The following is a 15202-nucleotide window of genomic DNA, read 5'->3' as shown; positions in this document are numbered from 1 at the left end:
AATTAAAAGACGCTTACTCCTTGGAAGGAAAGTTATGACCAACCTAGAGAGCATATTCAAAAGCAGAGACATTTCTTTGCCAACAAAGGTTCGTCTAGTCAAGGCTATGGTTTTTCCTGTGATCATGTATGGATGTGAGAGTTGGACTGTGAAGAAGGCTGAGCGCCAAAGAATTGATGCTTTTGAAGTGTGGTGTTGGAGAAGACTCTTGAGAGTCCCTTGGACTGCCAGGAGATCCAACCAGTCCATTCTGAAGGAGATCAGCCCTGGGATTTCTTTGGAAGGAATGATGCTAAAGCTGAAACTCCAGCACTTTGGCCACCTCATGTGAAGAGGTGGCAATACTCTTTGGAAAAGACTCTGATGCTGGGAGGGATTGGGGGCAGGAGGAGAAGGGGACGACAGAGGATGAGATAGCTGGATGGCATCACTGACTCGATGGACGTGAGTTTGAGTGAACTCTGGGAGATGGTGCTGTACAGGGAGGCCTGGCGTGCTATGATTCATGGGGTCGCAAAGAGTTGGACACGACTGAGCGACTGATCTGATCTGATTATTTCATCCTTTTTTCCTGCCGCTTCCAGTGTTTACCCATCTCACCCTTTTGCTGAGTCTTTCCTCCCTGGGGATCTCCAGTTTCTTTATCTTCTTCCCTCTTTTTTGAAGGGAAAGTGATAATAGTTAACTTCCTTTTATAGCCACTTTCTCTTGCCTTCTACACAGCTAGTTACTGTTACAATAACATAGGGAAATGATGTCTGATGTACAAAATAATTGTTTGGTTAAGCTGCCAGCCTTTGAGCCTTCCAGTTCACCAGCTGGGAATAAGGCATGTACTGGTTCAGGTATAGAACAAATATTATCCATTTTTCTCTCTTAGGCTCAGTGGTATGCCTCCGTTGATCACTCCTCCAAAGCTGTACTTATAAATTTAAATCTGCAAGCAAATCTAAAGCATAAATTTGGCAGTTTCTGGATGAGTATAGCCAAAGCTATGGTTTTTCCAGTAGTCATGTATGGACATGAGAGTTGGGTCATAAAGAAGGCTCAGTGCCAAAAAATTGATGCTTTCGAACTGTGGTGTTGGAGAAGACTCTTGAGAGTCCCTTGGACTGCAAGGTGATCAAACCAGTCAACCCTAAAGGAAATCAACCCTGAATATTCTTTGGAAAGACTGATGCTGAAGCTGAAGCTCCAATACTTTGACCACCTGATGCGAAGAGATGATTCATTTGAAAAGACCCTGATGTTGGGAAACGGCCAGGAGCCGGCATATTGCATACTGAGTGCATATTGCATATTGAGTGCAGCACTTTCCACAGCATCATCTTTCAGGATCTGGAATAGCTCAACTGGAATTCTATCACTGCCGGGAGCCAGCGTGAGGAGCTCCACCCATGACAAAGGTCATGAGGAAGGAGGCTCGGCATATGCAAAAGCGGGATCGAGCCCCAGGAGTCCCCGTGGAAATTCTCAAGCATCTACCCCCAGAACCAGAGTCTGCCTACTTTCTGCTTTGTGCTTTCACCTACACCTCTGACTTTACGGGGGGCTGTCCCCCACTACCTCTCTCTGAAAAAAGAGTTAGCTTACAGCTCCAGTTAATAATTCCTGGGTGTGACAGTGTTTCAACCTACAAACTCCTTTGGAAATCCTCTAGCCTGCCTGAATAGGTTTTTCCGGCCACATGTGATCGTTCAGAGCCTCCCAACTGTGAGAGGCGGGAGATGTTCTAAACTGTCTAAACACAGATTCCTTTGAGTAGTTAAAAGATTGATTAGAAATTGTATTGGTGAAGGGTTTTTCACTTATTGGGCCAATGTTTGCTGCTAAGTCTCCATACTCCTTACCTACTGTGTCCTTGGCAGTGTATTGGTTGATATAATGGGTGTATAGAAATGTAAGTAGTAACCTCAATGTTTGTAACCTTAGACCCTTGAGTTAATTCTTTTCTTGATTGAGCCCACCTCACTTTTGCCCTATAGGAATGCAGCTTTGTCCAATGCTTTTTGGAGGCTGGCGCCTGACTTTAGAATAATCACCTTTAGAGAAAAATAAGTTTCTTAAAATGTTAACAGGCCTCCTGGCCAGAAGATGATGTAAATCACCTGGACTTTTGCATATGATAAGTTTGAAAGCCTGGCTTCGATTAGGAAACGGGAGGAGGAGAAAAGGATGGCAGAGGATGAGATGGTTAGTTAGAATAACCAACTCAATGGACATGAATTTGAGCAAACTCTGGAAGATAGTGATGGACAGGGAAGCCTGGAGTGCTGCAGTCCGTGGAGTCACAAAGAGTTGGATGCGACTTAGAGACTGAACAACCACAAAATATGTCATGAACTCATGCTCACCTCAGGCAACTGAGATCTACCTCCTATAAACTTAGATCAACAAGCATTATACCTAGGCTGAAGACCACACATGGCGGGGACCTGACAGTGACCAGACATCTACATACTGTATGCCCTGCCTCAACTGTGTTACCATGTGACTCTCTATTATGATACAAGTTACACTTCTGCTCCTAAGACCTCTGGATACACTAGTCTCTATATGCTATTCACTGCATTAGAAACTATGGTAAAATACACACACCCCTTCTTTATAAATACATTTATTTTAAGTTTAACTGTAAAATAGTTCAATTGGGTAACAACTGTAAGTGTCATACTTGGGAGACCTGCCCAGCACCTATCTTAGAGGTCAAGTGGATTGGTACTTTTCACTTCTCTTTTAAAAAGCTTTTATAACTGAACACTCTGAAAATTGGAAACATTTTAAAATTAGATTCAAAATAGAATTAATGAATCATGGAAAACTCAAGAGGTTAAATGTTTCTTCAGAGCCCTGTTCTCTTAGGAAATAAAGTACCCTGTGGGAGGAAGGTAAGTGGTTTGGAAGCCTTTACTCTACAGGATGCTTAGAGCATTCATTACACTTTTAAAACTGGAAGGGAGCGTAAATGATGAGTTGTTCAACTCTTAATTCCTGATTAAGATATAGGCCCCAGTAAGTTCTTTCCCAAGCTCACAGCTAATTAGAAGCAGTACTTGATTAAGTAAGTGGCAATGTGAAAAAGTTCAATAGATTCAAAGAGTGTTTACCACCAAAAAGGTAGTGTATATTTTGGGAAAGTCTGGCTTCCTATGTACTTCAAAACTGTTTTGTCTTACTTGACTTAATATTTAGTTTGGAAAATTGGAGTGAAGAAAACTTACTTCCATATGTCATTGACTTCAGTGGGTGCAAATTCTTTAGATTCCAGCTGAATCATGGCAAAACCACCAATAGCATACAGGGATCCAGCCAAGCTGACCAAACTGATGGAACTTCTTTCTTGGGGAAATTCAGTCATTACTTCCCACCTGGGAATCATTGAAGATACAGTTAATGTAAAACTTAAAAAAATGCCAAATGTATTTACTGAATAACTATAAAAAATAATGAAAAATTTTGAGTAGCATAGGCACCCAAATTAGAAGATTAAATTTGCTACTGGAAAGTATCTAAATATCCCTTTATTTGAAAGATCAAACCAGATGAGATTTTAAGGCCGTCAATGTATCAATCCAAAAATACTTCACCTTCATCAGTTAGCACCTTTAGCAGTGGTTATCAAACTGTGTGCCATAAACAGTGGAGTAGTGGGGGGCAATTCTAGGGTTCCTTGGCCCTACTGTGTTGGGTTTCATTTGAATGCTAATACAAATTTTAAAAATCTTTGCGCTCTGTAGTGTCTCAAGAAATCTCCAGCCCTTTTTAATAAAGCATGTGAAAATGATAGTTTCGGGCTCCCCAAGTTACACTAGTGGTAAAGAATCCGCCTGCCAACGCAGGAGACACAAGAGACATAAGTTCTGTCCCTGGGTCAGGAAGAGTCCCTTGGAGGAGGAAATGGCAACCCGTTGCAGTATTCTTCCCTGGAAAATTCAATGGACAGAGGAGCATGGTGAGCTACAGTCCATGGGGTCACAAAGAGTTGGACACGACTGAGCACATATGAGGACAGTTAACAAACTAGGGTTGGAAATTTTCTTTTTAATAATTTATCCTTCATCCTTTTAAATAAAGGATATATGGGAACTTTTTAATGTTAATGGCTGTATGAAATAGGACCACTGAAGATAAAAATCAATCAAATTAGTTGGAAGTATCAAGAGTCTAGAATGAGTTAGTCATTTTGGTAGCTCTCTTCCAGTACTCTGGCATTACAAGTGGACCTCATAGTTTTTCTCTAAATATATCATCTGTTTAACTATAAAAAATAATATACATACATTGTAGAAAATCTGGAGAAACAAGTTATAGAAGAAAACAACTATCACCCATGATCCTATCCTTCAAATATAATCATAAGCAAAACTTTGCTATATTTGTCATTTAAAAATGCAAATAAATTTAAAAATATCCATCTATACATATGTACTGGAGAAGACAATGGCACCCCACTCCAGTACTCTTGTCTGGAAAATCCCATGGACGGAGAAACCTGGTAGTCTGCAGTCCTTGGGGTCACTAAGGGTTAGACACGACTGAGCGACTTCACTTTCACTTTTCACTTTCATGCATTGGAGAAGGAAATAGGAATCCACTCCAGTGTTCTTGCCTGAAGAATCCAGGGACAGAGGAGCCTGGTGGGCTGCCGTCTATGGGGTCACACAGAGTTGGACATGACTGAAGTGACTTAGCAGCAGCAGCATACATATGTACAAAACTAATAATATAGAGTATTTACAGTTTTGTGTGTTGCTGCATTAAAAACATGATTTTTAATGATCATAAAAATCCATTTCCATAAAACTTCCTTGTAATTTTCAGATTAACTAAAGTCTATTTTGAACTGTGGTGTAGGCAAAGACTCTTGAGAGTCCCTTGGACTGCAAGGAGATCCAACCAGTCCATCCTAAAGGAGATCAGTCCTGAGTATTCACTGGAAGGACTGATGATGACACTGAAACTCCAATACTTTGGCCACCTGGTATGAAGAGCTGACTTTTGAAAAGACCCTGATGCTGGGAAAGATTGAAGGTGTGGGGAGAAGGGGACGACAGAGGATGAGATGGTTGGATGGCATCACCGACTCAATGGACATGAGGTTGAGTAGACTGGGAGTTGGTGATGGATGGGGAGGCCTGGCATGCTGCAGTCCATATTGTCACAGAGTCAGACATGACTGAGTGACTGAACTGAAATGAACTGAACTGAACTAAAAGTCTATTTTGTAATCAGGCATACTTGGTTCCTTAAAAAAGTAATAATAGTGTTCTAATTTTTTCTTAATTGCTAAACTAGGAACATAAAAACTATATACTCATCTAGATATATGAGCTCAAAAACTTGAAAAGGACTAATTCTATATAAAGAATATCTGTCCTATATCTTCACATTAACTTTAAGCCAATACAATCTTAAAAGTGAAAAAAAAAAAAAGAGAAAATTATAAAGAACACAAAAGAATCAAACATCTGAAGCATTCATCCTTTACAAATATCACAAACTAAGTGGAGGTCTTTTAATATTTAAAGAAACTACACATTTCAAATCAAATAACCTTATAGAGAGATGTATATCCACTATTGTGTATATAATTATTCAGAAGTATTACCTTTGCAAGGCTAAATTCACAAAATTAACAAGTGAGGGCAAACTGATTACTCCAACATTAACTTGAGGGTCATGTATTCCAAATTACAGACACACATAATGCATTGAAATGGTGGGTGTTTCATACCTATAACACCGAAAGAAACAGAGAAAGACACTTCCTCTTCAGTCCTTGCCTCCCTGCCCTCCTCTCCCCTTGTCCAAATTAGAAATTGAAGCATACAGTGATTCATATTCCATAGTAAGAGATAACAGCTTACTTATTGGTGTTGAGGTCAAAAGCTTCAACTGAAGCTGAAAGACCGTCTTCAGTGACACCTCCAGCAATCACAATTTTGCCTTTATGGACTGCCACTCCAAACATGGAACGAGGGATTTTCATTGGAGCCAGATCTTTCCAATCTCCTTTTTTGGGGTTGTAGATAAACACTCTGTTTGTACATTTTCTGTAAACAAAACACAACAAAATGGTCCTTTAAGAATTTTCCTTTTTTGAAAGAAACAACTTGACTAATCACTTAGCCACAGTTCTCATTTGAAATATGAGATATAATGAGGATCAGAAAAATTCTTAATCTGAACATATGTCACCGAGCAAAGGACAATAATAAATATGAGAACCAAAACTATTTTATAACAATTATACTACTGGAAGGTAGCATTCTTTACTTTTGGCAATTGTCTAGAGGCCCAGGAAGCAGATTTTAATCCTATCTGCTACTAAGTTAAATGGAAAACATGAATAGAGTTAACAAAATTCATAAATTCTTTATTGTGCCTCTGTTACAAAAATGTTTATTCATTTCGTTATCTGAATATCCTAAGAATGAATCAGTTAACTTAAAAAATATTTAGGTGTGAATGTACCTATTTTCAATGTAACTATAATTTGATGATTCATTACATTTTAGTCTATCACTAATATACCAATGCATTTTAAGAAATCTGGGACTAAAGATTAGACAACTAGTCATCTGAGCTGATGAGTAATGAGAACAATTTTACATGCTAAATGCTACCAGAAAAACCTGGACTCATCTGAATTATCTTTCTGAGATTCTTATGATTCCATAATTTACTGATGGGAGTTTGAATTTCAAATAACAATTAACTGGATATATCTGGTTAAGCCAAAAAGCAACAAAACAAAACCTCAACTTTTTTTTCACTAGTTTTATAAAAGATCAGATTTCTGGAGTAGAAACATTTCCTGTAATACATGACTATGAGTATTATCTTAAAACTCCATAAGAACATGATCCAAGATCATGTTCTTCAAATTCAGTGGCAAAAACTAGTATAATTCAGTGCTTGCTTTTAGATAATGACTCATTTCAAAGTTCTTGACTCTGGCATTTGTCAAGCAATGTTGTCTTAGTTAATCATATTCTCAAGATGAATATATTCTTACTGACAAGACCATATGCTTCTTACTGACATATCAATTTCCTAGTTACTAATACTACTTGAAGGAAACAATTTAAATTATTTGGCAGGGTCACTATGTTTCCAAAGTCAAAACACTGCTCAACACAGATTTTCCATTCCATTTACTGAGGAAAAATGCCCCAAATAAGATTTAGCACTGAGTGTGTTTATAATATGGCCTTCCTTTAAATGTTTATTTAATGGGAATATCTGGCATTAAGGAGGATATCAAGATTTCAGAATACGTTATCATTGAATATAGATTATATAAAAGCTCACTGCTTTTTAAAATCACATATTCTATAATATATGTCATTTTAATTGAATAACCATTAATTTTTAACTCCAGAATATAGAGTTCTTTAATTCTAGCACATTTCCATATTTTACTCTCCTTTCCTGCTTTGTCCTTAAATTCTTTCTTTTTTGCCACTTTATTTATTTTTTAATTAAAGGATAACTGCTTTACTGAATTTTGTTGTTTTCTGTCAAATACCAACAAGAATCAGCCATAGGTACACCTATGTCCCCTCCCTCCTGAACCTTACTCCCGTCTCCCTCCCCATCCCACCTTTCTAGATTGTCACAGAACCCCTGTTTGAGTTCCCTGAGTCATACAGCAAATTCTTGTTGACTATCTATTTTACATATGGTAATGTAAGTTTCCATGTTACTCTCTCCATACATCTCATGCTCTTCCTCCTCCCCTCCGCCCAACCCCCCCCACCCCCACCGCCCTGCCCTGTGTCCACAGGTCTGTTCTTTATGTCTGTTTATCCATTGCTGCCCTGCAAAACCTAGAACCTATTATACAGAGTGAAGTAAGTCAGAAAGAGAAATATAAATATCATATTCTGATGCATATATATGGAATCTAGAAAGATGGTACTGATGAATTTATTTGCAGGGCAGCACAGGAAAAACAGACATAGAGAATAGTTCTTAAATTCTTTAATTCTGGCTTCCTTTCCAGGACTGGACAACTCTTAACCTAAGCAAGTGATACAAGCCAAATTAGGTGGCGTTTTCAGGGGCAGGAAATTTGTTATCATTATTAAAATCGAAAATCATCATTTTACCAAACAGGCTACTGGCTTAACAGACTTCTGGAACACTCTGAACTCACTTCTTCCATAAAATCTCTTTCCTAATTACCTATCCCTTGAGAAGTACCTAAAAATCAAGTTATATGAAGCTTCATCCTCTTTTTCTCCTAAAAGACTGGGTGCTACTGAGTATTCCAGGTATATTTCTTTTGTTTGATCAGTGTCTGTTTGTGACCAGTTGTTAAATATTTTGAATATCATCTGTCCAGGAATAAATATGTGAAACATTGCTGAGGAAAGAGCTGCCTGCTTTTCAGTCAAATGTTTTTCAGTTTCAAACTCAACTATCTAAATTCTCTCTTATGAATGTAAAGTACAAAATCCATGATTTTTTTATACACTATTGTTTTAGTAGCTATATTTTAAATGCTATATTAAAGATATATGCTTAATTTTTATCTATCAGTACTTACGGCTAAATCCATGAAAAGTCCACTGGTTTTAATGTAGTAAAATATAATTTTAAATTAGCCAAATAAAAGACTTGATTATGCTCCTAAACGCTGCTTTTCCATTGTAAGAATGCTTATGATGGAGCTATTATGCTCATTCCTAGCAATATATTGGGCATATACAAACTGACTTCAGCAGTTTAATAATTTTATACAGTTTTCCTTCATAAGTCATTATTAATATCCTCCAATAACATTTCAAAATTTATTTTTAAATTTTATTTCAAAAATGTTATAGGGGAGAACCAAGTATCATTCCAGTATAAACAGAAAGGAACCCTTGTAATAAAAAATCACCTGGATATAAACCATAAGATTTTAGGATACTTACTTATCATCTGTCTTTCCTCCAAGACAATATATCATCCCCTTATGTGAAATCACACTATGGCCATAGACTTTGATAGGAAGCTTTTTAACTTCATTCCATTTGGCTGCCCTAAAATCAGAAGATGATAGGATTTATATGCTTTCAGTAAACTTTAGGTTCTAAAACTATGATTTTGTTATAGACACTCATATACCTGAATGCTTAGGAAATGAAAATATCATGCCAACTTACGCAGGATCATAGCATAATACTGTATCCAGAGAAGCCTCTGTTTGAAGGTCTTTGCCTGCAACTACGTAGATTTTGTCATCTATCTCTCCCAGACCGAAGAGACACCTAGCTGAAGGCAGAGGTGGGAGTCCAACCCACTCAGATGCTACATTATCAAGCTGAAAGAAAAAAATATAGGAGGAATTGTGAAGCTTGTTATAGGTGTACCAAAAAATATGCTATACTTTGTTGTTTAGAATTGATTGAGATAGTAGAAGATCTCATAAGTTTAAAACTATAACTCAGAAAGGATCATATTTTACCTTTGAATTACCAGGAAAAATAAGAAAATCCACACAGCCTACCAAAATAGCTAAAAATACTCAAACCTGGAGAACTTGGGAAAAGGAAAGCGAGAATAAAATAGTCGTCAGAGATTAGTTAGAACTGTGAGATTTCTTGTCAAACTTTCTTCCCACATTACCTTGTTCAGGTTTGAACAAGGAATCAATACTTCGAGGACATTGGGGAAATAGATTGCCGCTGTAGGGAGGGTCGTAGTGTGTGAGTGGCCCCCGCAAGCTTATTTAACATGCCCCAAGCTGGCGCCCAGGACAGCTGGACCTGTCGCTCAGTTCAGACAACTGGGACATTAGATATTATCTTTTTTTCTTTCCTTAAACATTTTTAAGTTCTCCATGCTTCACTTTATTACTTTAGATACAGGCAGGTGTTACAGCCTATAACCTCCCAGGTTTTGGTGGGAGCATTTAAAATATTCTTTTCCTTCCCTCGCACTCTTTCTCTCTTTCTGATTTAAATTAGAAAGGAATTCTGCTTGTTTTTGCTATTGCCAATTCTGGGAGCCTAAGACAGCCTCCAAGAGCCCACGCTCTGGGATATGTGATTGATTCTAATATGGCTGGCATCAGCTTTAGGACTAACTATTGGTAATTTTAAGATTTTCCACTTTGCATTTTAGGACACCAAGACATAAGAAAGCTCCTTTCTGAGGGAGTGCAGTCAGAGATTTGTTGTTCTCTCTAGTGCTATTTCTATGTAGCATAAGAAAAAAGGAAAAAAGAAAAAAAACAACAGAATAACTGGTTACCAAGAACAGATGCAGATATTCAAGTCTGTGGTATATCCAGATGGTGATCACTAATGCATTCATTTTTTTAAAAAAGTCCTTTATCAAGAAACCAGTAGGTAGTATAGAAGCAAAAATAATGACAATTATCAACTTTTGGGGATTCCCTGGTGGCTCACTGGCAAAGAATCCATCTGCCAATGTAGGAGATGCGGGTTCAATTCCTGGTCAGGAAGATCCCTTGGAGAAGGAAATGGCAACCCACTCCAGTATTCTTGCCTGAGAAATCCCATGGACAGAGGAGCCTGGTGGGCTACAGTTCACGGGGCCACAAAGGAATCGGACATGACTGACTAAACAACAACAAAGGAACGCTTACTCTGTGACAGGCTTCATGCCAGGTGCTTTATACAGGTAATCTAATTTAGTCCTCTCGTTTGTTAGCTCTGATTTAGAGATGAGAAAACAGGCACAGAAAGGTTAAACAATTTGCTCAGGCTCACAGAGCTTTTAAGTGATACTTGATGCAAACTATATAAATTCATAGGTTTTCTTTTTTCTTTTTTTAAATGGGAGCAGCAGCCATCATAATCCCAAATCAGAGGGTTTACTGCCCACACTGCCCAGTGCCGTCTACCTTCCCATACTACCCCCGATAGGGCGCTTCCTACAGCAGACTGCCTGCCAGCTGTTTTTACAGATGAGCTGTCAAGCCATTTAACCTCTCTGGCTTCAGTTTTCTCATCCCTAAAATTAGAGTTTGAACTCAGAATACTTAAGATGTGGCGCTGTTCAAAGATTTGATGAAACTGTTAATTCTATGGGAAAAAACCCTCTCTTATCTAAGTAAAAAAAATTATCATAATCCAATTCTAGTATACAATCAAAGGTCATATGAATCCTGACTTAATACATTTTAAACAGAGGTGACAACGCAGAAAATACAAAACCTGAAATTCTCACACACTTTCTTATGAGTCATAATCCTCTTTCACAGGTGTTTTTATCCTGGCTCACTATTTTATCCTTGTCTCACTATTTGTGCCTTTTGAAGGAGCAAGGCATAGGAAATGATAGGGAGTTGACCTTTTCAACTTTGAGTAACTGTTTTTGTAGCTATAAGGAAAATCAAGCATGCTTCCAGAACCAGAAATGTGAGGTGATGTCAATAAAAGCAAGGGTAGCGATAGGATAGAAGGGACTAAAGATAAGGCTAGAAGTATTCTTTGGATCTGATTTCCAGGTTATTTGTATTTTGATGTCATTTTTACTTCCTAAATATATTATTGTCTTTTCAATTGAATTTACCCTTTCTGAAATTTATCTGAATTTAAAACTAGCCTTTAGGAAGTTTTCTGGCCCACATTCAAATACTTATTACAGCTTCTACTGTTATTTTTATATTTCATAGTTAACATCCTTTAATAGAATTTGGAAAATTAAGAAGCATGATTGACATGTATTATTACATTTTTTTGAGATTAGTAGAAGCTGGTTAAAGAGTGTGTTTTATAAATGCGCGGTATGTCACACAATTTGAAATCACTCAGTGACTGTGGTGTGACATTCTATACTTACTTATCTTTGCCCTTTCGAATTCAAGGCCCATAAACTACAGGCCATGAGTAGCCATGACCTAAACAAACCCTTTTGAACTATCTGTAAGCTACAAAGTACTGGTATTGGTATTAAAGATAAAGTCACTGATTCCTTCATAAACTGGTAAAGTATAATGTGTTGGTAACATGAAACTAAGTCCTTTCAAACTACAGAGAGTTTGTTTAGGAGGATCTCTCTTCTTGGAAACTTCTATGGTTTCATAAAAGATTAAGTTGCAATAATGTCTAAGTACAACTCTGATCCAAAGAAATTTGATCACTTACCACAAATAAAAATTTCTAAATACAATTAATCGATTCAAACTAGTGACGTTTGTATAGATAGTATTTCCTCAAAGGCAATCCAAAGCATGTAAAATACTTATACAAGTTCTTTCACTTTCAATAAAATTGTATTTTAGGCAGTAAACCATAAATAAGAGATGAAATGCTACCTCTGAGAATTTCAAATCAAGCGAACTTGGAAAAAGGTAGAAAATCTGATCAATTAGAACTTTTTGTAAAGTGTAGAGTACTTTGATTTTTGGAAAAAACCTATTTTTCAGAAAGAGGATACAAGATTAAATTTTGTTTTTACTAAAATACCGGACTTTAAAGGATTACAGTCACAACTATCAACTATGAACATGACATTTTAGGTAAAAGAGCATAAAGAAAATCATGAGCCATCACTTGTACATGAATTAGAACCTCATTCTTCATGAAAATGTTTATTAAATATTAACAAGCAGTTAACTGATCTAGATATTTGTCAGTACTCTAATGAAAATGCAAGGGACTGGCATAGGACGTCAAGTATTGATGAATACAGTATAAGCAGCCTAAGTAGTTCACAATCAGCTAACTAGATGGTGACTAACATCCTTTCCTCTATGTCTCTGCATATGTGAGGACAGCCTTTCTTACCTGGAAGAAGTAGGACTGTAGGGGCTGATCTTTATTTTCTTCATCCACATACAGCCCTCCTACCACATACACCTGATTTTGTTGGGTAACGATGCTGGAATGATTTCTGGGGATCTGCTCAGCCAGCGCAGTAAGGTAGCATTCATTTTCCGTGGGATCGTAAGCCACAGCAGCTGTGTCATTAACCAAGAGGATGAGGTCCTTGACAAACATTCCATGCCTGGGAATATCATTCAGGTAACCAGGAAGCAAATCTTCATCACCAACATCACCGTTCACCTCACCAGCCCCAGCCTTCTCTGTGTTTTTGCTAGGTTCTGGGAGTTTGCCTGCAAAGGCATCTTTGAGAACTTTGATTTTTTTCTGGAGTTCTGGGTTGCTTTTAATTATATCATCTTTTTCAACATGATCTTTAAAATATTTTTCTGTCATAAGGCGAAAACGAATACAATCAAACACTTCGCTAAGGTTTTTAACCCTATTTTCTTTGTCTGTTCGCACCCATTTCATCACTGCCTCAAATACTGCTTCTTCCTTTTCTACATTTAGGCTGTCATTGGAAATGACTGAGATCAGCTCCTGCGGAGACAGTTGCATGAAGTCCTCTTCCTTACAAATCTGTACAAAGCGATCAGACACAAATTCACGGGCAGAAATGGCAAGTCTCGGGCAGTCAAGAAGAAGTCCTAATCTTAGAATAGCTAGACAGTTACCAGGAGCAAGTCTTTTCTGAAGATAAGAAACGCAGACAGTGAACACGGAGGGGATCTGAAAGCGGCTGGCCAATGCAAAAATTTCTTGCACGTTTCCATCGTTGAGATCAATACTGGCAGAGTATAGGTACTTAATGATTAAATCCAGTACAGCAGGATCCACATTATCTAGTACTACCTCCTTTTTTTTCGCCTCATCAATTTCAGATAAAAAATACTCACGGAAGTAAGGACTACAAGCTGACAAAATCAATCTGTGGCAAGGAAGACTTTTGTCACCTGCTTTTAGGGTGCAATCGATGAATTTTTTCTCATCCAGGAGATCTTTTAGACCATCCTGAAGAAGGGTGGATTGGTAAAGCCGCAGTTCCTCTGCGAGTTCCCGCTGGGAATCCATTTTGTGAGCAACCTGGGTAAGGAAGGGGACACTAAGGCCTTAGCTCCTCACAGCACACAGGTCTAGCAGTAAAAAGGCAGATCAGTGTGCTCTGCCCAGCTCGAAGCCTTTGCAATTTAATCCCACCAGCTAAATATAGACACCAATGCTAACAACGGGAATGCAGGAGAGCTAGTTTGGAAGAAGAGTGGCTCTTGCAGCTGTCAGAGATTGAAAGGAACAACTGGAACTTTTAATCACTAAGGAAACAGCTAAGAAATGAGAGATTTAAATGAAGTGGAAAGCTTTAAAATACATAAAGCATTAGAAGATAGGCTAATAAAGGATACCACAAGAAAATGTTCATTGAACTAACAGAAAACTGAATCATAAAAATGAGTCAGTCTGCTAAAACTGGTCTAGTGGCAAGCTACTTGGCTATCTGAACTAATGATGCAAAGGTCAAGAATATGAGGTGAGTTCATTTGAATACTCATAAGCAAGATCCTCTTTCCAGTAACTGTTATAAATGTTTATTTTCTACTTAAAACAGCAGGATATATAATATTCTTTGAGAAGTAGGAAACTTAAAGACTGCTACTTAGGTAGATTATTTTTTTGGAAAAAACCTTTAAAATAATAATACCCCCCCCAACATCATGACTAAATTAAATGGAAAGAAACTGCTAACTTATAAGACATCCTAAGTTATCATTATTTTTAAGTGGAAAAACTACAATCAGTATTGAATTAAATTATATTATTACTCGTTCACACTTTGCCTTGCTCTGCAAAGGATTTGATGTGGCAAACAACAATAATAAAACCAGGAAAAAAAGTTAAAAGTTGACACTAGGGAGAGAAAAATCCCACAACATATACAGTATGATTAATAAAGATATTCTGTAGTTTTAAGTGTTGATCTTTCATTAAATAAAAATTTTAAAAATGGAACAGATGTAACCCTATCCGAACAATGTAATCAACAGAACTCAGCAAAATCACGACGAAGGGCTACATCCCTGGTATTATTTGAAAAACAGGCTTTATACATGGAAAAAAAAAAAAAGAATATACAACTAGAATATAATTTAAGTTGTTGACTATAATAGAACACACCATATTAAGTATTGGATGCAGAAGGCATGACTTGAAAAAAACTGATCCTTTGTTTATATACAAATAGCATCATATACTTCTTCATGAAATATTTTATTATAAAATTATGTTATCACATTATAAAAAACTCAGTCGGGCTTTAAATATACTGTACTTTCAAAGATTGGTATTCTTAAACATGCTCCAAAGAACATAAGCCTCCATAAACACAGGGATTTGGGGAGGTTTGTTTTGTTCAATGCTAT

General features: G+C 37.3%; 1 protein-coding gene across 1 annotated transcript in view; it reads right to left on the bottom strand.

Annotated features, from left to right (window-relative positions):
* KLHL41 (kelch-like family member 41) overlaps positions 1-13961 on the bottom strand; it is a 16324-nt gene extending 2363 nt beyond the window's left edge. Inside the window, exons 1-5 of the mRNA XM_010849391.1 lie at positions 12750-13961; positions 9156-9313; positions 8925-9032; positions 5868-6053; positions 3222-3368 (exon numbers count right to left, since the gene is read on the bottom strand). Of these exons, the coding sequence (XP_010847693.1) occupies positions 3222-3368; positions 5868-6053; positions 8925-9032; positions 9156-9313; positions 12750-13859 (1709 nt within the window). The 5' untranslated portion in view covers positions 13860-13961. The remainder of the gene's footprint in view (positions 1-3221; positions 3369-5867; positions 6054-8924; positions 9033-9155; positions 9314-12749) is intronic.
* Between the last annotated feature and the right edge of the window lie 1241 nt (positions 13962-15202).

The sequence above is a fragment of the Bison bison genome, unplaced genomic scaffold (genome assembly GCF_000754665.1).
Source record: "Bison bison bison isolate TAMUID 2011002044 unplaced genomic scaffold, Bison_UMD1.0 scf7180017864282, whole genome shotgun sequence".
NCBI classification, from domain to species: Eukaryota; Metazoa; Chordata; class Mammalia; order Artiodactyla; family Bovidae; genus Bison; species Bison bison.
The sequence above is the reverse complement of the archived record's forward strand: the minus strand, read 5'-3'. Positions and strand labels throughout refer to the sequence as shown.